This window comes from Hyperolius riggenbachi, chromosome 3 (genome assembly GCF_040937935.1).
Source record: "Hyperolius riggenbachi isolate aHypRig1 chromosome 3, aHypRig1.pri, whole genome shotgun sequence".
In the NCBI taxonomy this organism is placed as follows: domain Eukaryota; kingdom Metazoa; phylum Chordata; class Amphibia; order Anura; family Hyperoliidae; genus Hyperolius; species Hyperolius riggenbachi.
In genome coordinates this window covers 501,731,432-501,747,645 of record NC_090648.1, presented here as the reverse complement: position 1 = coordinate 501,747,645, position 16,214 = coordinate 501,731,432, and the positions used below count along the sequence as shown (strand labels likewise).

At 45.6% G+C, this 16,214-nt stretch overlaps 1 protein-coding gene across 1 annotated transcript in view; it reads left to right on the top strand.

The window, feature by feature from the left end:
- Positions 1-897, top strand: part of BLTP3B (bridge-like lipid transfer protein family member 3B) — a 177,916-nt gene extending 177,019 nt beyond the window's left edge. Inside the window, exon 21 of the mRNA XM_068278319.1 lies at positions 274-897. Within this exon, the coding sequence (XP_068134420.1) occupies positions 274-396 (123 nt within the window). The 3' untranslated portion in view covers positions 397-897. The remainder of the gene's footprint in view (positions 1-273) is intronic.
- Positions 898-16,214: the final 15,317 nt, after the last annotated feature.

Here is a 16,214-nt window from a genome sequence, read left to right as displayed (position 1 = left end):
CGGTCAGTGCCGTCTGTGAGAAGGTACTGTACTTTGTCAGATTTAATTCATCTTTGAGATTCAGTGTTTATTTAACAAACCACATATGCGCCAAGACTATACCATTTAATCTCCATGTCCCGCAAGTGTTGTTGATTCCGCAATGCGTACTACTCTACTGGCAGATTTGTTGCTGGTAGTACTCTGCCGCTTTACCGGCACTACGGGACTCATAATTTGATTTTACTCTTTTTTGCCGGGTTAACTGTTGTTCTTCTTCTCTGTCTTGTGCAGCTTCTTGAAGAAAATGAATGTCTTAAACAAGAACTGGCCAAAACCAAGATGGCACTCGCAGAGTCTCACATGGAGCGGGACAGTCTTCTTCATCGAATCAAGAGGCATACTGCGGACAAATAGCATTTGATTTTCCACTAGACTAACCAATAAAAAAATAGACTATATTTATTCACTCTCTATTCAAGTTAGATGGATTTGACAAGGGATCACTTGTAGATGGAAGCCACCAAGGTCATCATTCATGGTTCGTAGAAGGTAGCGGTCATGTTGGAATCCTGGTAGGGATGTGTATTGAAATCTAGGCACAGGAAGACTTTCAGTATCCCATGGCAACCGGTTGGGCCTTGGCACCTTACGAGGAGAAGACTTATTTTGATTGGCTGCTATGTTTTAGGGGATGTTCTTCATGTGCACAAATTTATAGGAATGTACACTTTCATGTTTTATGTAGCCATCTTTGTACAAAAAAAAAAAAAAAAAAGAAAAACACTCAGTACCATTGTCTTAATTATTAGCTCCAAGGTTTTAAAGGATAGCTCCACCAATGCTCAACTCTGTGTCCGTAATCCAAGAAAATCCTCATGGATGAGCCCTGCAGGTCAACGCTTTCGTCTCCTTCCACCAAGAGTCCTCATGGTCTTCTGTGGTGGCATCTGGCAGGAGCTACAAGCTACAGGCCTAGAGGTGCTCAGGGGGTGGGAACTGTAAAACCACCAATCCGGTCCATCGATGTGACTACGGGAGATGGTCAAGAAGATGTTATTCATCATGGCAACGGTGCAATGTGAAATTGGGTCCATCAAAATAGTCAGGAAGTGAATATGACCGAACCAGTTCCAGTCTCATGATAGCTTCTTATTGACCATGACTGGTCAATACAGTTTACACACTAAGCTGCCCTTCCTCCACCGCACATTTTATGTCGACATGAACTTGTCCTTTTAAGCTCTGACTTTTTGTTCTTTTCAAAGTATTAATGAAGTCCGGAAAGAATGTTTAAATAATTTAAGGAAGGTTTATCATCCGATAATATTAATTCTCTTTAGGAAGAATAGTTTTAAATATTGTTTTAAGAATTATTTTTAAATTTTTATTTGCACTATCAATAAATAATTCAATGCAATTTCAGCCTCTTTTTGGTATGACTTTTAACTGTAGGTTGGTTTTGTTACACGACATGACCTTGTTTAAAGTGAACCAGAGACGAAGCACCCTCATGTATTTTACCATATATATCAGTGGGAACATTAGAGAAAATACCTACCCTGCTCTGTTTCATCCTTCACTGCTCAGCCTGCTTGTTATCAGCCCTGATAAAATCCCCGACTGAGCATTCAGTCTGGCTTTGCTCAGGAATCATTATAGCTGAGTCATTATAGCAGAGCCAGAAGGGGGCAGGCTTGGGCTTGAAAAGACATCAGAGAAGACAGACTCAGCTATAATGATTCCTGAGCAAAGCCAGACTGAATGCTCAGTCGGAGATTTTATCAGGGCTGATAGCAAGCAGGCTGAGCAGTGAAGGATGAAACAGAGCAGGGTAGGTGTTCTCTCTAATGTTCCCACTGATATATATGGTAAAATACATGAGGGTGCTTCGTCTCTGGTTCACTTTAAAAGTTGTTGCTTTTTAAGAGTTCCGTTCCACTTTAAGAGTCGGATCACACTCCAGTGATGTTTACTATATTCCCAGCAAGGTACCACCAAGAAAGAAGGTGTCACGTCCATGCCTGTTATTATTTGACAGATGTTTTTTGTTCCTGCCTTCTACAAGTACTCTTACCAAGGACTAGTTTTAGTCTATGACTAAGGCTGGTTTCACAGTGGGACGTTACAGGCGCACGTTAGAGCAGCCTGTAACGCAGCCCACCGCACAGTAATGAAAAATCAATGGGGCTGTTCACAGTGCCCACGTTGCGTTACATTGTAACGCTGCGTCACAAGACAACGTACTGCATGCAGTACTTTAGATGCGGCTAAGCCGCGTTAGACTGTTTGCACATGCTCAGTCATGTTGGGGAGGAGGGGAGAGCGGCCGGGCACATGGCTAATTAATATTCACTGCACTCAGTGACGTGCAGTGTTTACTTCCTGGTGCGGCCGCTCTGTGCGGCGATTGGCCGGCGGGACCACGTGATACCGCATGCGCACAAGAGTGCGCATCACGGCATCACTGATGCCAGAGTGAGCTGCACAACGCGGCTCACTCTGACGTCCAGATCCAGCACCACCAGGCGTTGAGTTAGGGGGACGTTATGCGACCTTAACGCCCCCTCTAACGCAACGTCCTGGTGTGAAATTAGCCTAAAAGTATTAGAGGCAGAAGATCAGCCGGCTAGCCAGGTAACTGGTATTGTTTAAAAGGGAATAAATATGGCAGCCTCCATATCCCTCTCACTTCAGTTGTCTTTTAAAATTCCTAAGCTTTGGCAGTAATAAATTGACTTTAATGTTACATAGCAGTTAATAGATGCATTTCATGTTACATACTTTCAATCAACAAGATTGTAATATGTAAATTAGAGGAGTCCAGGAGAGTGGGTCGGTGGAATTCTAACCTTCGGAGTCGATGTATTTTTGTACCGACTCCACAGCCCTGATAAAAAATAACCAATTTTATTTATTTTCACTACTGTTCCTCTTTAACCCCCTCCTGATCGCCTAACGCCGATCATCGGAAGGGTGGCAGCTACAGGACTGCCTAATGCTGACTGGCATCAAGTCCTGTACCTGCAGATCAGCGGGGATTGCGTGCGTGGATGCTGTGCTCCATAAACAGCCTGCCAGCGGTGATCGTTGCTGGCAAGCTGTTACAAGAAGAAACGGCAGTTAATTTTTTACTTTGTACAGCGCTGCTATCTACCGCAGCGCTGTACTGGGGACAGCTTTGTCACTTGGCTGTCCCCTGGAGACTTGCACAAAGCGATTGCTCTCCTAGGCTGATGCCTATGAGAGACGATCGCAGGGATTGGATCTCGGGGGGGAGGGAGGGAGGAATAAAATAAAAGCAATAATTATTTTTTTTTAAGTTAAAATTAATAAATAAATTAAAACTAAACGTGGCAGCAGCGATCAGATGCCACCAACTGAAAGCTCTGTTGGTGGGCAGAAAAGGGGGCTAAATTAATTTGTGTGCCAAGTTGTATGGCCCTACAGCGAGCTGTTAAAGCTACAGAGTGCTGAATTGGAAAAAAAAATAGCCTGCTCACTGGGGGGTAGAGATGGCCCGAACCTCCAATTTTCGGTTCGCGAATGCGAACTTACGCAAAAGTTAGGTTCGCGCGAACTTTTGCGAACCGCAATAGACTTCAATAGGGAGATGAACTTTGAAAACTAGAAACATTTATGCTGGCCACAAAAGTGATGGAAAAGATGTTTCAAGGGGTCTAACACCTGGAGGGGGGCATGGCGGAGTGGGATACACGCCAAAACTCCCAGGGAAAAATCAGGATTTGACGCACATCAGCGTTTTAAGGGCAGAAATCACATTTTATTGCTAAATTGGAGGCCAAAAGTGCTTTAAAACATCTTGGATGTGTATACATCAATCAGGGAGTGTAATTAGTGTACTGCTTCACACTGACACACCAAACTCACTGTGTAACGCACCGCAAACAGCTGTTTGTGTTGTGACGGCCGTGCTGGACTGGTGCGCACCATGGCGAGAGTTCAGGCTATGGCGGTTTTCAAGCCCATATGGTCGGGCTGAGGTAGCTGAATGACAGAACAACAGTGACTGAGTGTCCAGCTGATCGAATTTGGTCTGTCCACAATGAAGCAACAACCTTATTATCTTGGGTGTAACCCCGCGCCCCCCCCCCCCCCCGAGACACTCATATAGCCGGTGGTCATTGCTTCATTGTGATACGCAAGCCCTTCACCTCGGCAAGGTAACGATCACAAAGGGGAATTGACACATGTACATGCCTTTTTGTTTTGTTGTTGCAGCTTAAAAAATCCAGAATGCGGGGAACATTAGATTGCTGCCGTTGTCACACACCACGTTGCTGATCTCCAGTTGGTGCGGGGTCAGCCAGTGATCCACCTGTTTGTTAAGAGCAGCCAGGAGAGCTGCTCCAGTGTGACTCTCCGCTTTGAGGCAAGACATATCTATTATAGCGTGACACCGTCGTACCTGGCATGCAGCATAGGCCCTGTGGTGCTGGGGCTGTGTAGCTGGAGAGGAGATCGCAGCATCAGTAGAGTTGAACTGCCACTCAGCCAAGGAGGAGGACGAGGACGACGACAGCGACAGGATGTAGCAGGAGGAGAGGAGGTGAAAGCAGGCTTGCCTGCAAGCCGTGGAGGTGTCACAAGTTCCGCTGCACAGCCATGTACTCCCTGCTTGCCATCGGTCACCAGGTTGACCCAATGGGCTGTGTAAGTAATGTACCTGCTCTGGCCGTGCTTGGCAGACCAGGCATCCGTGGTCAGATGGAGCCTTGACCCAACGCTGTGTACCAGAGATGACACCACTTGCCTCTCAACCTTATGGTACAGTTTGGATATCGCCTTTTTGGAGAAATAATTGTGGCCTGGTATCTTCCACTGTGGTGTCCCAATGGCCACAAATTTTCGGAAGGCCTAAGAGTCCACCAGCTGGTATGGTAACAGCTGGCGAGCTAACAGTTCCGCCAAGCCAGCTGTCAGACGCCGGGCAAGGGGGTGACTGGCAGACATTGGCTTCTTCCGCTCAAAGATTTCCCTCACGGACACCTGGCTGCTGCTGTGGGCAGAGGAGCAGGAACCGCTCAAGGTGAGAGGCGGAGTGGAGGAGGGTGCCTGTGATTGTGAAGGTGCAAGGGAGAAAGTGGCTGAAGATACTGCACCTAAAGGAGGAAGAGGAGAAAAGGAGGGTGGCTTTTCTTTTGTGTGCTGCTTTAGCTCAGGTGCTCTTCCCATTGCAGTTTGTGCCTTTTCAGCATGTGCCTTCGTAAGGCAGTTGTCCCTACGTGGGTGTTGGCCTTTCCATGGATCAATTTTTGGAGGCAGAGAGAACAGATGGCATTGCTCTGATCTACGGCAGACACACTAAAACATTTCCAAACCACTGAGCCCCCCTGGGGTGTGGGCACTATGGTGGCCTCAGCAGCTGATGTTGGCTGGCTGTCCATAGGTGGCGATACATGGCGCCGGACACTGCCACCAGCTGTTTCTGACGGCGAGCTCCCCCTGCTTCTTTCAGCAACTTGTCTCCTCCTACTCCTCTCTGACTCCCCCTCTGAACTGTCCCCCTGTTCATCTCCTCTATTGGGAACCCACGTGGCATCCGTATCATCATAATCATCCTCCCCAGCTTCGCTTGCCTCAGACACCTCCAAAACTGCACCAACAGCAGGTACTTCATCATCATCCTCCTCACACATTACGTCCATAGTGTTGCCTAACTCAGACATATGAGGTGGTGTAACTTGCTTAGCGCCTTCATCTTGTTGTAACAAGAATGGCTTTGCATCAGTGATTTCCCCACCAAATAACTCCTGCGAAGTGTCAAATGCAGCGGAAGTGGTGCTAGTAGTAGCGCTGGTGGTTGGGGAAGATGAGGTGTTCTGTGTTAGTCAACCACGTCCTGACAATCCTTGGGAGTTGATGGGACGTGCCTTCTTCTGAGCACTACTTTGGGCCAGGGTCGCACAAAATCACGTTAGCACAACCTCGAACAGACCTGCCTCTGGGTCTGCCCCTGCCTCTACCTGTTTTGTCCATATTGGGGGGGATGAAGTGAAGGGTATGTCCTGACTTGACTAATACAATGTGCAGTCACACAGGTGCAGTGACTGGTATTACAATACAATGTGCAGCTGTTACACAGGTGCAGTTATAAGGGGGAGGGTGGGGCTCCAGGAGGGAGTGTAGCCTGATTGGCTACAATGTGCCTGCTGACTGTGATGTAGAGGGTCAAAGTTGACCCTCATGATGCACTATTGGGGCAAATCGAACTTCCGGTAAAGTCTGCGGTTTTCTGTGATCGCGAACCCCGGAAGCTCGCCGGTTCCCGTTCGCCGGCGAACCTTTCGTGCCATCTCTACCGGGGGCGGTGTAAGCCTGTGGTCCTCAACTGGCTAAGTGGCACAAATTATTTTGTTGGTCAAGAAGACGTGCAGGATGACTAGCTCCTGGTACGTACGGTATGCACACTGAAGTTAAGAAACACACAAGAACAGTGAAATTGTGCAGAAGGAAAAAAATAGTGCAGGAATAATAGCTGACAAATCAAAAAAACATAATCGGGACAAATATCAAAAAGTCACAATTTCAGACAGGAAGAGGCGGGCTTGTGGTGATGTTCCCTCCCAGTACTCTCCCATTCCCTTCCTCTTAAGGGGAGTGAATGGGGCGGGGAAGAGGAGGGAACAGCAGTAGAGGAACGGACTATGCACAGAAGTGTCCAGCATGAACACACCTCTGTTCTCTGTTCCAGTTACCGAACGAGAGAGGGACTGTAGGTTTGTTTTTAAAGAGATTGAAGCATTCTAAAAAACTTGTTTTTATTTTTCAGTCCTCTTTAGACTTCAAGTCATACCTGAAACACTGCATCCCCACGGCTGAACTGTCAAATAAACCCCCGAAACAAAAATCTACGACTTTCGAAGTCGTGGATTTTGCTGCCCAGGGGAGGCAGAGCTTTGGGCTGTAACTCTGCCTCCAGTCCAATCTCTCTGCTCTGATCGCCGCCTCTCCCCGCCCCTCTCAGTGAAAGAAGACTGAGAGGGGCGGGAGGAGGCCCAGATCCTTGCAGATTGACGGGAGAGGCCCAAAGCTCTGCCTCTACACAGAAGCGATCCCCAAATCTCCCCCTGGGGATTTCGGGGGGTGGGGGGAGGCGCTTAATTGAGAGTTAAGTCAGAACACTGTGCCATCTCTGTCCCCTGTGCCTCCAGTGTCCCCCTCTGTATTACCTCTGCCCCCTGTACCTGCTTATATAAGTTTAAAAGACATTTTTTCTTTGAATTTTTTTTTAAATTGATTTTCTCAAACTACGGCCCATATGCAATTAACTTTTTCTCCTGAGTTTTCTCCCAGGAGATAATTTTTCATCTTTAATTTATAATAACTTTTTAGCAATTTGCCATGGGAAAAAGGACCAAAAAGTTAATGAAAAAGTACTGTCAAAATTTATTTTGAGTTTTTGTTTGCCTGCTGGTGGCTTAAAAGGCGTTGTATTTAGAAGTTGTCAAAATATCAATTTGCATATGGCCCTACAAGTCCAATTTGAAATTTTATTTTTAATTGTTCCCACAGAATCCATGCCGTTCGTATCGGCGGGTCGTTCGTAAGTCGGGGACTACCTGTATATTGAAGGGTATTAATTATATTTGTACGTTTGTTTTAATAAAAATTTCTTAAGCTACATCTCCACTAGGGTGCCGTGTCCGTCTCTGAATCAGACGTTAGAGCAGCCTGTAACTCAGCCCAACTCACAGTAATGAAAAATCAATGGGCTGTTCATAGTAAAAAAATTACAATTTAAAAACAAAACAAAAACAACATAAATGGTTACCTAAGGGTCTGAACTTTTTAAATATGCATGTCAAAGGAGTATATTAACCACTTAAGCCCAACTGGACGAGATTTCTCGTCCAGTTGGGCTGTGCGCACTCCCGCGGGTCGCGCGCGCTCCCGCGGGCCCCCCCGTGCGCGCCCCCGCTGCGGGCCGCTATCCCACCGATCAGTGAAAGGGATTATAAATCCCTTTCGCTGATCGGATCCCCCCAGAGAAAAGCCGACAGCATCTCTTCAGATGCTGCGGCTTTTCTGAGCTCTGGGCTCCTTTCTTCTGCCTGGGAGCGAGATCGATCGCTCCCAGGACTTTTTGATTCTGGCCATCTTGTGGCCAAATAGCTAATTACACCCAAAAAAAAATAGTTTTCAAACTAAACATATACATATATTAAAAAAAACCCTGTTTACCTCCCACACCAAAAAATACCCACATACAAGTTTACATTAAAAAAAAAATTACAATAATAAAAAAAAAAAAAACATAAATAGTTACCTAAGGGTCTGAACTTTTTAAATATGCATGTCAAAGGAGTATATCAATATGATTTAATAAATTATGGGCTTCTAAACAGTGATGGACGCAAAACGGAAAAAATGCACCTTTATTTCCAAATAAAATATTGTCGCCATACATTGTGATAGGGACATAATTTTAACGGTGAAATACCCGGGGCATATGGGCAAATACAATACGTGAGTTTTATTTATGGAGGCATGTATTATTTTAAAACTATAATGGCTGAAAACTGAGAAATAATGAATTTTTTCCATTTTTTTCTTATTCTTCCTGTTAAAATGCATTTACAGTAAAGTGGCTCTTAGCAAAATATACCACCCACAGAAAGCCTAATTGGTGGCGGAAAAAACAAGATATAGATCAATTAATTGTGATGAGTAGTGATAAAGTTATTGGCAAATGAATGGGGGGTGAAAGTTGTTCGGATGTAAAAAAATTTCAACCCTTCGGGCTTAAGTGGTTAATATATTTTTTTTTAAATTGTAGGCTTGTAAATAGTGATGGACGCAAATTGAAAAAATACACCTTTATTTACAAATAAAATATCGGCGCCGTACATTGTGATAGGGATATCATTTAAATGGTGTAATAAGCGGGACAAATGGGCAAATAAAATACATGGGTTTTAATTATGGTAGCATGTATTAATTTCAAACTATAATGGCCAAAACCTGAGAAATAACATTTTTTTTCCATTTCTTTCTTAATCTTCCTGTTAAAATGAATTTAGAATAAAATAATTCTCAGCAAAATGTACCACCCAAAGAAAGCCCTAAATGGTTGCAGAAAAATACAAGATATATATCATTTCAGTGTGATAAGTAGTAATAAAGTTATTAGGGAATAAATGGGAGGTGAAAGTTGCTTGGATACATAAAGTGAACAGCACTGTAGGCTGAAGTGGTTAAAGGGAACCAGAGATGAAGCACCCTTGTGTATTTTACCATATATATCAGTGGGAACATTAGAGAAAACACCTACCCTGCTCTCTGTTTCATCCTCACTGCTAAAAGTGTCTGTTACCAGCTGTGATAAGAATCCCGGACTGAGCATTCAGTCTGACTTTGCAGGGAAAATATATAGCTGAGTCATTATAGCAGAGCCACAAGGGGGCAGGCTTGGGCTTGAAAAGACACCAGAGAAGACAGACTCCGCTATAATCTTTCCATAGCAAAACTAGACTGAGTGCTCAGTCGGGGATTCTTATCAGAGGTGATAACAGTCAGATTAAACAGAGAACAATGAAACAAAGAGCAGATTAGGTGTTTAGTGTCATGTTCCCACTGATTTATAAGGTAAATTACAAGAGGGTGCTTCATCTCTGCTTCTCTTTAAAGACTGCAAAAAAAACCTGACGCAATCAGTTGTAAGTCTCACATCAACGGTGTAAATTTAGCCGAAATAAATTCCTACTTCGGAAGATTCCAGTCCTTTTGCTGAGGTCTTTGAAGTTGTTTATTATGGGGAGAAATAAATATTAATCCCTGCCGGCGTGGGCTTTCTTCCCGGAATAGCTGCCCCTCAATGTCTCTGCGTTCCGCTGGAAATTAGTGGGGACGAATGAAGGGGTTATAAATAGACTGACCCCCGGCCGCCTGGGGATTCTGAGAATGGAACTTCCTCTCTGCGCGGCACTCGCGGTTTCGTTCTGTGCTGTCAGGCTTTGTTCCCAACGACTTGATTAGAGGAAACATCACACCTGAAATGCCAAAGCAGCTTCTCGTAGCGAGACCTCTGGCTACAAATGCCTCCAATTCCTGTCCGGCTGCTCCACACGCAGTAAGGCGACCACCCACGATACAATTTTAAATGAAGAATCGTCTAAACGATCAGATATATGCGAGCAGAAATAAAATGATGTAATACATCGATGATGTCACCATCAATGGGAAAAATCACACTCGATTATAAAAAAACATAACTAAAAACGAAAGTGTCGTCAAACGATAACCATTAAAGCGGGATTGTCAGCCACAAAATCAAATTCCTTTAACCCACTGCTCTGTGTTTATTATGAAGTCTACATCTTGACCCTGCATTGCAGGCATTCCAATATAGTCATAAAGGTTTCTGCTGTAATAAATATTATCTCAGTCAGCCTGGCTCTATTCTGGTACATTGTCGGAGAGAGGGAAGCTTGTTATCTCCCCCTCCCACATTCCTGCTCCTCACTGATTGGCTGAGGGCAGTTCAGTGTGACAGGGGGCTGAGAAGGGAAATACACCTCACACCTCTGCAGAAGCTGCTGAAATATGATCTATGCTGTGCTCACATGTTTACATAGCAAGTTAGATATGACAGTGCAGTTTCTAGGAGGAAAAAAAAGAGTAAGGGAGGAAATGACATCAGGATTGGCTTCAGTCAGAGGTAGTAAAGATGGAAAATGCCTGAAACAGTTTTCTCTTTATTTACAATATAAAATAGAAGTAGAGGGAGGGTTCTGTGTGAGAGTATGGGTTAGGATTAGTTGTAGTTAAATATCGCTAATATATTAGTGTTTTAATATCATTACCTCTGTAAATATTTTTCATGTTCATTTGGAGTTCAATACACAAAGATATTTATCAATCACACTTATTTTAGCTTCACCCCACGCCCTTTTAATACTGTTATTTTCCATATTTATTAGTCTAACAGAAATATTCATGAAATAACAAAAAAAATGGGTATATACTCTATTTTGCACTGTCGGCTTCACCCGATTTAGCCAATTCTCAATCGCTGCGGTGGGGTTACCTCCATCCACTTTCATTGGCATAGTGATTTTTGGAATCGCCGCTTTTTGGAATACCTAGAAAGCATGAATCGCTGCTTAAAGGATACCTTAGCCCTAAATATAATGAGAAATAGACACCCTGTGTGTGTTTGCGGAGAGGTGCGCAAAGACTTACAGCACCTCCTGTGGCCCGGTATCTCCTTCCGATCATCTGTAAACAGCCCCGGTGTAAAGCCCTGGTCAGCATGGTCGGCACGTACGTCCCTGGGAGTACGCGCGCACTGCCGTGGGGAGACGTAGCAGGCGCACGCGGTCACCTGACCTAGGCATACTACGAGCACATGCGCAGTATGTCCACTATGGCACCTGTGACCACTCGCGCCGCCTACATCTTCCCGCGGGAGCGCATGTGTTCATGTGCCTGCGCCGACCCCGCCAACCAGGGCTTTACACTGGGGCCATTTACAGATGATTGGAAAGAGACATCGGGCCACGGGAGGTGCGGTAAGTCTTTGCGCACCTCCCCCTACACACACAGGGTGTCCATTTCCGATTATATTTAGGGCTAAGCCTAAGGTATCCTTTAAAGTGCTCTCATTGGTCCTAGGCCTTCCCGTGATGTTCCTGTTCCCCCCCGCAAAACTTTTATTCTTCCGAAAAATTCTGCAGCCCCCATAAAGGCACGTTTCGCCGCTCCCGTCGATGAAATTTAGCTGTGGAAGACGTTTAAGTGATGCGATTTTAATGAATCATAGCGCTGAATCCTTTGTAAGCCTGACGTTTTAATTGCTCTATACTGGCGACCGGTTCCTCGCCGCCCTCCGTCTGCGGCGGCGGTGTTGGAGGAGGTCGATCAGTCTTCCCATAAAGTCACTTTCTTTGTCCTTCCTGTAGCTAAATCGCCTCTTACAACCGTTTCATAGACTCTCCTCCCTAATGCAGTGCTAGAACGTGGCTGTGAACCAGGAGGAGGGGGGAGGGGGGCATTAGCCGGCCGCCAGAGCCGTCTGCTTCTTTCCCCGCCGCCGCTGCGCCTTATAGATTTATTTTTAAAATCTACATTTTGACAAGGTACCGGATTTTTCTCCGCGTTTGCAGATCCTCGGCCCGCCGTGAAGGTCACTTCAAATGACACAATGCCGTCCTGGCCAAGGTGCATTAAATGGCTTTTTATTGGCTGCCTGGGATGGCTGTTATTGTTAAATTACAGCCTGCAAACACCATTTGCCTGCCTGATTTCAGCAGAGGGATGGAGGGGGGGGGGGGGGGAGATCTCACTTTTTTATCGGCGTTATAAAGATTTGTTACGCTTGGAAAGAAAGCTGACGGAAGGAATTGGCACGAGAGGCCATTATCCTGAGTTTATGGAGAAAATGTTGTATGTGCAAAACTAATAACACCCCCCCTCCCCCCTCCTGCTACCCACCCCTTCAGATTTACCCTTTCCTTATCATTTAGAATTATCTGTTCCAGGGCCGGATTTACTATGAGGCAAGGTAGGCACGTGCCTACAGACGCCTGATAATGGAAAGGCGTCTCTCTTTCCCTTCCTGGCGGCTTCCCTCCTTCCCTATGCAGAGTCCCAATCAGAGTGTAAATGAGGTTACTCCCCCTGCTCTCGGCATTCCACTGACCAGATCTCCCTTCAGTCAGGGGTACCTCTAGCTACTTAATATTAAGGGTACTTCTGTCTACCTAATACCTAGAGGCACCTTTAGCTACCTATGACAGGCAAGGGAAATAAGGAAGAAGTGAGAACTTGGACAGCCAACACACAGTTGCGGAACAGTTTGGTGGGGTTTGTAGGTACATGGAGGGCGAGGTCTCGGGTGCCAGGACATTTGTGCCTATAGACTCTTGTGATGTAAATCTGGGCCTGATCTGTTCCATTACATTTTACTAAAGAGGAACTATCCCGAAATATAGTGGGTGGGAGAATAAATCAATGCATTGCAAAGTGAGAAGTTAAAGAGGAACTCCAGTGCAAATAAAGTAATGAACAAAACAAAAGTGCTTAAAGGGATACTGTAGGGGGGTCGGGGGAAAATGAGTTGAAGTTACCCGGGGCTTCTAATGGTCCCCCGCAGACGTCCTGTGGCCGCGCAGCCATTCACCGATACTCCGCCCACCGCAGACATCCTGTGCCCGTGCAGCCACTTACCGATGCTCCGGCCCCGCCTCCGGTTCACTTCTGGAATTTCAGACTTTAAAGTCAGAAAAACACTGCGCCTGCGTTGTCGTGTCCTCACTCCCGCTGATGTCACCAGGAGCATATTGCGCAGGCCCTGTATGGTCTGTGCCTGCGCAGTACACTCCTGGTGACATCAGCGGGAGCGAGGACACGACAGCGCAGGTGCAGTGGTTTTCAGACTTTAAAGTCAGAAATTCCAGAAGTGAACTGGAGGCGGGGCCGGAGCATCGGTGAGTGGCTGTGCGGCCACAGGACGTCTGCGGGGGACCATTAGAAGCCCCGGGTAACTTCAACTCATTTTCCCCCGACCCCCTACAGTGTCCCTTTAATTTTTACAATAATTATGTATAAATGATTTAGTCATGTTTGCCCATTGTAAAATCTTTCCTCTCCCTGCTAGTGATTTGAAAAAGCTCTTGCTAATGCAATGCTATGGGGATTTTTATAAAATCACATCGCTCAAGTGGGATCACACCCATAGCATTACATTAGCAAGAATTTTTAAAATCGCAAAGCACTCCGAAAATCACTCCTAGTGGGTTTCTGGCCTTACATGGTGATGTCAGTGGAAGGAGATGCTGCTTGCTTTTTTGGCAGTTGGAAACAGCTGTTATTTCCCACAATGCAACAAGGCTCCCACAGTGTGATGTCAGAACCATGGTCATGACATCACACTGTGGGAGGGGTTTCACCACAATATCAGTCACACAGCGCCCCCTGATGATCTGTTTGAGAAAAGGAAAAGATTTCTCATGGGAAAGGGGGCATCAGCTACTGATTGGTATGAAGTTAAATTCTTGGTCACAGGGAAGTAATCACATCACTCTTACAACAAGTGTGTGCTAGGGTTAGTGCATACATGTTCAAGAGAGGAGATAAGCCCATTTAAAATAATAAATATTTTTCATACTTTTTCATATTTATATAGAGTACTGAGATAATCGACACCACAATAAAGCATAAAACAATTAAAACAAAATTATACCATCTGCAATCATAATAATATATCCTAGATGCAATAACAATCCATAATAATATCACCTCATATCGTGACTCATAAGTATAAGGATATTCAATCTAGCAACTATCACCTGAGATGCTCAGTATTAGAGATCACTCAAGATCAGAACCCGGGTTCAGTGTCCACTGTCTAGATGAAAGTGCATAATGCAAAGAGAGTCTCGTATAATGTGCAATTCCTGCCATGTACTGATGAGGGCTAAATGCCCGAAACAGGCTGTCTACATGTGGGGTTGGTGTGGCTGTGTAATATTTAAAGCTATAGACTTGCTATACACCAGCGGTTCTGGATGCTTGTCTGGCTTACAGGGGCGAAAAGAGATAATTTGCATATTCAGTAGTGGTGCATTGTGGGTAACCACAAATGTTCACTTATAGCTGAATTATTGCAAATGTCCATCTGTTTTAAAGAGACTTTGTAATAAAAAAAAAAGTTCCCCTGGGGGGTACTCACTTCGGGAGGGGGAAGCCTCAGGGTCCCAATGAGGCTTCCCCCTCCGCTGTAGCTGCAGGCAGTCCAGCGCTGGCTCCCCCGAAGTGTCCCGCAATCCTTGCTCAACAAGCCTGAGAAGGCTTGCTATATTTACCTTCCCTGGCTCCAGCGGGGGGCGCCGTTGCAGCTCTCAGCACAGAGATAGGTGCTAATAGCCGATCTCTGTCGGGTCCACTTTACTACGCAGGGGCAGGAGACTTGCAGGAGACTTGCGCCTGCACAGTAAAGCGGACTGACATCGATCAGCTATTTCTGCCTATCTCCGAGCAGAGAGCGGATACTGCGTCTAGCTGGAGCCAGGAAGGTAAATATTTACATCACCACTGTTTGGAGGGCCAGAGCAAGACCGCTGTGGGACACATGAGGATGGGGGAAGCCTCGATAGGATCCGGAGGCTTCCCCCACCCGAGGTGAGTACCCCCCAGGGGAACTTTTCAAAGTTACAGGTTTTCTTTAAGAAGACAAATTTCACCAAGTATAATGTGCAAGAATACAAAAATCATATAATGAATGAACAATCAGAAGTTAAACAGCATGACCACACATACCAACCATTGCAGTGAATATCAAATTGCAAGTGTGCTAAATTTGGATAAGACAGGAGAATGATCTAATGTGCAGCGGCGTAGCTACAAACCTCTGAGCCCCCGATGTGGAATTTGGACCCGTGCCCCCCCCCCCCCCCCCCCACACACACACACACACCCTACATTAAATAGCCAGATATCGGTGCCCCAGTATAGGTAACCAGGTATAGGTGCTCCAAAATAGATAAACTAGGAATAGGTGCTCCCAGTATAGGTATAGCCAGGAATAGATGCTCACATTATAGATAGCCAGGAATAGGTGCCTCGGTATAGATAGCCAGGGATAGGTGCCTCGGTATAGATAGTTAGGAATAGGTGCCTTGGTGTACATAGCCAGGAGTAGGTGCCTCGGTATAGATAGCCAGGGAGAGGTGCCTCGGTAAAGAGAGCCAGGGAGAGGTGCCTCGGTATAGATAGCCAGGAATAGGTGCCTCGGTATAGATAGCCAGTAATAGGTGCCTCGGTATAGATAGGCAGGAGTAAGTGCCTCAGTATAGATAACCAGGGATAGGTGCCTCGGTATAGATAGTTAGGAATAGGTGCCTTGGTATGGATAGCCAGAGATAGGTGTTTCAGTATAGATGGCAAGGAATAGGTGCTTCAGTATAGATGGCAAGGAATAGGTGCCTCAGTATAGATAGCCAGGGATAGGTGCCTCGGTATAGATAGCCAGGGATAGGTGCCTCGGTATAGATGGGCAGGAGTAAGTGCCTCAGTATAGATAGCCAGGAATAGGTGCTTCAGTATAAATAGCCAGGAATAGGTGCTTCAGTATAGATAGCCAGGAATAGGTGCTTCAGTATAGATAGCCAGGAATAGGTGCTTCAGTATAAATAGCCAGGAATAGGTGCTTCAGTATAGATAGCCAGGAATAGGTGCTTCAGTATAAATAGCCAGGAATAGGTGCTTCAGTA